Below are 5534 nucleotides of genomic sequence, written 5' to 3' on the forward strand. Positions count from 1 at the left end.
CGTTGCCAAGGAAAAGTTTATGGACCACCGCAACTATATCCTCCTTGATTATCTCCCAAGCCTTTTGAAAGAATAGGCCAATGAACCCGTCCGGCCCAGGCGCCTTGTCCAAAGGTAAATCCTTGATTACCCCCCAAATCTCATCTTCAGCGTCTCCTTCTTGCAGCCAAGAGATTCTCGATCTCTGTCTCGCAATGGTCCGTTGTCTTAATTTTTTTTCCCGTTCACATTGTGGTCATGTCCAGCTTCGCTTACGTTGGACAAAACTTATGCCCTCATTACGTTTATCTTTAGTCTCTTTCATAATCGCACACCTTACTATTTATTTACAAAAGGACTTGTTAATTGTCTATGCGCTGACGTATATAAATCGGTGGATTTTTATGTACTACAGCGAGGTGGGACTATTAATTGGAAGGCGAACCTCTTTTGCACCAGAAGCAAAAGCTAGAGATAGAAATAGTTCCTGATGGAACCAGCAGGAGCAATAATTCCACCTCTCTTTATTAGTTGGTATAGATATAAATTAGTATAAATAGATAGATATAGAGATAGAGATAGGGATACAAATAGATATAGAAGCGAGGCAAAAAATCTTTTTCGTGAGAGTCTACAAGAACCTCCTGCGATCAACCAAACACGCCATTACAATCGTGTAATAATGAAGATAAGAGAATAATTCGAGGAGAAGAGGAAGCATATACACCCATGGCTCGTACACAAACACACCCAGAGTCCACGGTCAACAAGTCTGCCATATCTGGCTCTTTGCCACATCGTTTCCCTCCCCTCACCCATCCCCCTTTTTCGCTTTATAAAACGGCCAAACCCCGTTCCACCGTAGCGCACACAAACACAAGAGTCCTCACTCATTCTCTCCACCGAGGCCAAGGGAAGGGACGAACCGAACGGAACGGGGCGATGGCGGCAGCGAACGGCGCCAAGGGGTTCGAGGTGCCGGAACTGGACATCAAGTTCACCAAGCTCTTCATCAATGGCCAGTTCGTCGACGCAGCTTCCGGTACGCAGAGCTTCCATCTTCTTTTCCCGCGGCGGTCGCGTAGTTGAGGGCAAGTCCAGCGGCACCCTGACTCTCCGCCGGTCGTTATCTTAGGGGAGAAACGCGAAAGAACTCTGTTAGCAGCGCTCCGATTTCCTCGCCGTTTTACCGGTCTCTCCGATCTGAAGCCCGAACTCCCCTGTGTATCGGGGAATCGGTGACCGCCCTGGTCGCCGCCCCATCCGGGACGCTCGCACCGGCGCTAGATGGTACCGACGCGGCAGCTCCGGAGCAGGGGAGGCAGAGCTGGGCGCCCGTGGCAGAGGTGGCCACCCGCGTAGAGGAGCGTGCGCGCGCCTGCACCCTGGAGGGCGGCCGGCGGTAGGAAGTGCGAGCGCGTCGGAGAGGAGGCGTCTCGCTGCTCGTGGGAGGCGCGAGGCTGTTGCTGTGTGCTGCGTCGTGTTACTTGCGTGAGACACTGAGAGAAAGACCGAGAGACGAGAGGGAGGTAGCAGTGGCGCATGGCAATGACGACGGCGCGCCGGTAGATGTGGAGCAGGGCGAGCGGGCGGCAAGCGGGGAGGATGAGCAGCGTGTGGCCGAGCTCGCAGCGTAGATCTTCTTGGATGGATGGGTAAAACACGTGCGCCCAGAGGGGAGGACCCGACGCGGCGACGGCGCAGGAGAGAGGACGCCCGGAGGAGAAGCACACCTGTGACCGTGGTCCGTGGTGACTGGTGAGGTAGGCACACACGTACAGCGGCCGCGGTGGCCAAGGACTAGTAGTGCATGATCAACGAGATTACGACAGATGGACGCCCGATCAATTCGGGATAATCGAGCGTGTCCGATCCGACGAGTAACTATCCTCATGCGTGTGCATGCCGGCCCCCATCCATGTCGCCAATTTCTCCTCTGCGCCCGTCCTCATCTTTGTTGCTTGCGCTGTCCTCGGGAGTTTTTTTTGTTGCTTGCGCTGTCTTGTCCTCGAGTCGATCGCTAGCCTTTTGTAACCATGTTGTTGCTCTAATGGAATTCTTGATGGTTACACCTACGGACGTACTCCCTCCGTTCGGAATTACTTGTCTTGGATATGGATGTATCTAGAACTAAAATACATCTAGATACATCCATTTCTGCGACAAGTAATTCCGAACAGAGGGAGTAGCTCGAGCCATATCACCACATCTTTTTATAGTGGGAAAAGACTAACTTCTCCATCATTATCATGGTATAATACCACAAAATAAAAATTACCGGTACTTTCACCCGACTGATAACGACGTGCGATTCGCCACAAATAAAAATCAGAATTTTATTTTCTTTTGCTATTCTTCAGGATTTTACTGTGATCTCGGGTTCAAAAATTCCACGTCCTGTCCGTACCGGCATTCTCCTTCAAACTTGGTCGAAGCTTCTATAGTTTCACCGTGTAAACTACCAGACACACAATAGCCATATCAAACAGTAGCACTATCTCACATACATAAATGTCAAACTACAAACTTTCCTTCTTGCAATTAACTGTACGATGAAGATAAATAATTGACACCTTTAGCAATAGCATACTCCCTCTGTAACGTAACGTAAGACATTTTTGCAGTTCAATTTGAGTTGCAAAAACATCTTATATTACGTATACAGAGGTAGTAGTATGTACTGACTATCAGTACCTTCTTAGCCTAGTACATGGAAGCTCTGCATTAGGATCACATAATACATGCTGCCCCAAAGAATCTGCTTGTTTTTACTACTTGTTCGAGAAAAATAGGCCTGCCTTTAGTTCAGTTTGCAGAATGCAGTTTAGTTAACTTCAGTGATTCATCCAGGTGAATAGTCATACGGTGATTTAATTGAGTGTGAAGTTTTGGTGGACGGGTACATTGGATGACTTTTATTTCAAATGATTCAAAAATGGTATTTTCAAGTTAAAATAAAATTAAAAATTGTGAAAAAAATATACATATTCGGGATGTATCCATAAAATTTCGTTCAAAAATATTATGATTTCAAGCTACACAAAAACACAAAATTCCGACCCAACAACAATAAAAAAATGGCCCATTTTCATGTATGTATATGTTTTTTGTGTATACACCACGTATGAAAATTTCACTGAACGTGGTATATATGTATTTGTGCATACAAAAAACTCGATTTGTTTTGTGATGTAGAAATATGTTTTTTTATGAAGTCCGCCATGGAGCCCGTCCTCCATTTGCTCTTTTCGTATTTCATTTCCTTCTTTTTTTGACTGTATTTCATTTCATTAGTTGAACACGTACTAAGCTTATATGCAAACAGGCAAGACGTTCGAGACACGGGACCCGCGCACCGGCGAGGTGATCGCCAGGATCGCCGAGGGAGACAAGGCCGACATCGACCTCGCCGTGAAGGCCGCCCGCGAGGCCTTCGACAACGGCCCCTGGCCCAGAATGCCCGGATGTGTACGTACTCAATATGATTCGGCCCATCGATAGATATTTTGGGCTTATATCTAACAACGTCTCTTTGTTTGGCGCGTGGGCAGGCAAGGGCCCGGATCATGCACAAGTTCGCGGACCTGGTGGACCAGCACGTGGAGGAGCTGGCGGCGCTGGACACGGTGGACGCCGGCAAGCTATTCATGATGGGTAAGATGATGGACATCCCCGGAGGCGCCAACCTGCTCCGCTACTACGCCGGCGCCGCCGACAAGATCCACGGCGAGACGCTCAAGATGGCGCGCCCGCTCCACGGCTACACGCTCAAGGAGCCCGTCGGTGTCGTGGGCCACATCGTCCCCTGGAACTACCCCACCACCATGTTCTTCTTCAAGGTAAGCCCCGCGCTCGCCGCCGGGTGCACCATGGTCGTCAAGCCCGCCGAGCAGACGCCCCTCTCCGCGCTCTTCTATGCCTACCTCGCCAAGGAGGCCGGGGTCCCCGACGGCGTCCTCAACGTCGTGCCGGGATTTGGACCGACGGCCGGCGCGGCCATGGCCTCTCACATGGACGTCGACAAGATCAGCTTCACGGGATCCACGGAGGTCGGGAGGCTGGTCATGCAGGCGGCGGCCTTGAGCAACCTCAAGCCCGTCTCGCTGGAGCTGGGGGGTAAGTCCCCGGTCATCGTGTTCGACGACGCTGACGTTGACATGGCCGTCAACCTCGTCAACATGGCCACCTACATGAACAAGGTATATATATACTGTGCTCTGCTGTCATCTAGCTCAAGCAACAGGCTCGATCAAACTCTCACGCATTCATGGTTTCTGCTACTGTCGCATCACAGGGCGAGATCTGCGTCGCTGGCACGCGCATATACGTGCAGGAAGGGATCTACGACGCCTTTGTGAAGAAGTCGGTCGAGCTTGCCAAGAAATCGGTGGTCGGAGATCCTTTCAACCCCAACGTACATCAAGGTCCTCAGGTATTAATCCATCGACCTGCCGGCATCTCTGTATATTATTATGCTCTTCAGAGAAGAAGGCTCTAATTATTAACGACCACTTATATGCATATAAATAAATCCATCAAAGGTTGACAAGGACCAATACGAGAAGGTCCTCAAGTACATCGATGTTGGTAAGAGCGAAGGCGCCACCCTCCTCACCGGAGGGAAGCCCTGCAGCGACAAAGGTTACTACATCGAGCCCACCATTTTCACTGACGTGACGGATGACATGTCGATTGCGCAAGAGGAAATCTTCGGCCCGGTGATGGCTCTCATGAAATTCAAGTAGGTTTTTACATTTTGTCCGCCTGAACATTTTCAACTTGACAGTTGAGTCGACACACGGATGGAACTGATCTGACGGCCTGAAACTACTGGGTGTGCACTGTTTTTACTTCAGGACGGTGGAGGAGGTGATTCAGAAGGCGAACAGCACCCGGTATGGCCTGGCCGCCGGCGTGGTGACCAAGAACATCGACACCATGAACACCGTGTCGCGGTCAGTCAGGTCCGGTGTCGTCTGGGTTAACTGCTACTTCGCCTTCGACCCCGACGCCCCATTCGGCGGCTGCAAGATGAGCGGCTTCGGCAAAGACATGGGCACGGATGCGCTCGAAAAGTACATGCACACCAAGACAGTGGTCACTCCACTCTACAACACACCCTGGCTGTGATATGGACGGACGTCCGATCATGAACAGAATGGGCGAAACACATGGGGAAAGATTGCCTTTTTATATATGATTTGTACAGCTGAATGCTTTCAGCTTCCTTGTGCAGTTGTACTTATTACTTGTAGTCAATCTTCTTCGTGGTATTATTCTCTACAAGATGAAATATTCTCAAATGTTCAGTAAAGATGTTGCTGTTAGACTGAAGTGGCGATACCGTCACTCTTTCGCCCACACAAACTTGATTACCAATAAAAGTTTCTAAAAGTCGCTTTCAGTCAATCATCCAAAAATATGGGAAGCCTCGAGCGATGAACATACTTGGACCGAGGATGATCCCCTAGAAATGTTGGTTGTTGAATCACAAGAATTTTACCACGATCTCGCGGAAAGATTCCAACACCACAAAAAATCAAACAAACAAAAAC

General features: G+C 49.6%; 1 protein-coding gene across 1 annotated transcript; it reads left to right on the forward strand.

Annotated features, from left to right (window-relative positions):
• Nucleotides 1-834: 834 nt before the first annotated feature.
• Nucleotides 835-5313, forward strand: LOC119278050 (aldehyde dehydrogenase family 2 member C4-like). Its single transcript, XM_037559401.1, has 6 exons — nt 835-1021; nt 3305-3447; nt 3531-4178; nt 4274-4411; nt 4521-4720; nt 4836-5313. Exons 1-6 carry the CDS (start codon nt 922-924, stop codon nt 5107-5109), a joined length of 1503 nt encoding a protein of 500 aa, XP_037415298.1. The 5' UTR covers nt 835-921; the 3' UTR covers nt 5110-5313.
• Nucleotides 5314-5534: the final 221 nt, after the last annotated feature.

This window comes from Triticum dicoccoides, chromosome 3B (genome assembly GCF_002162155.2).
Source record: "Triticum dicoccoides isolate Atlit2015 ecotype Zavitan chromosome 3B, WEW_v2.0, whole genome shotgun sequence".
NCBI lineage: Eukaryota > Viridiplantae > Streptophyta > Magnoliopsida > Poales > Poaceae > Triticum > Triticum dicoccoides.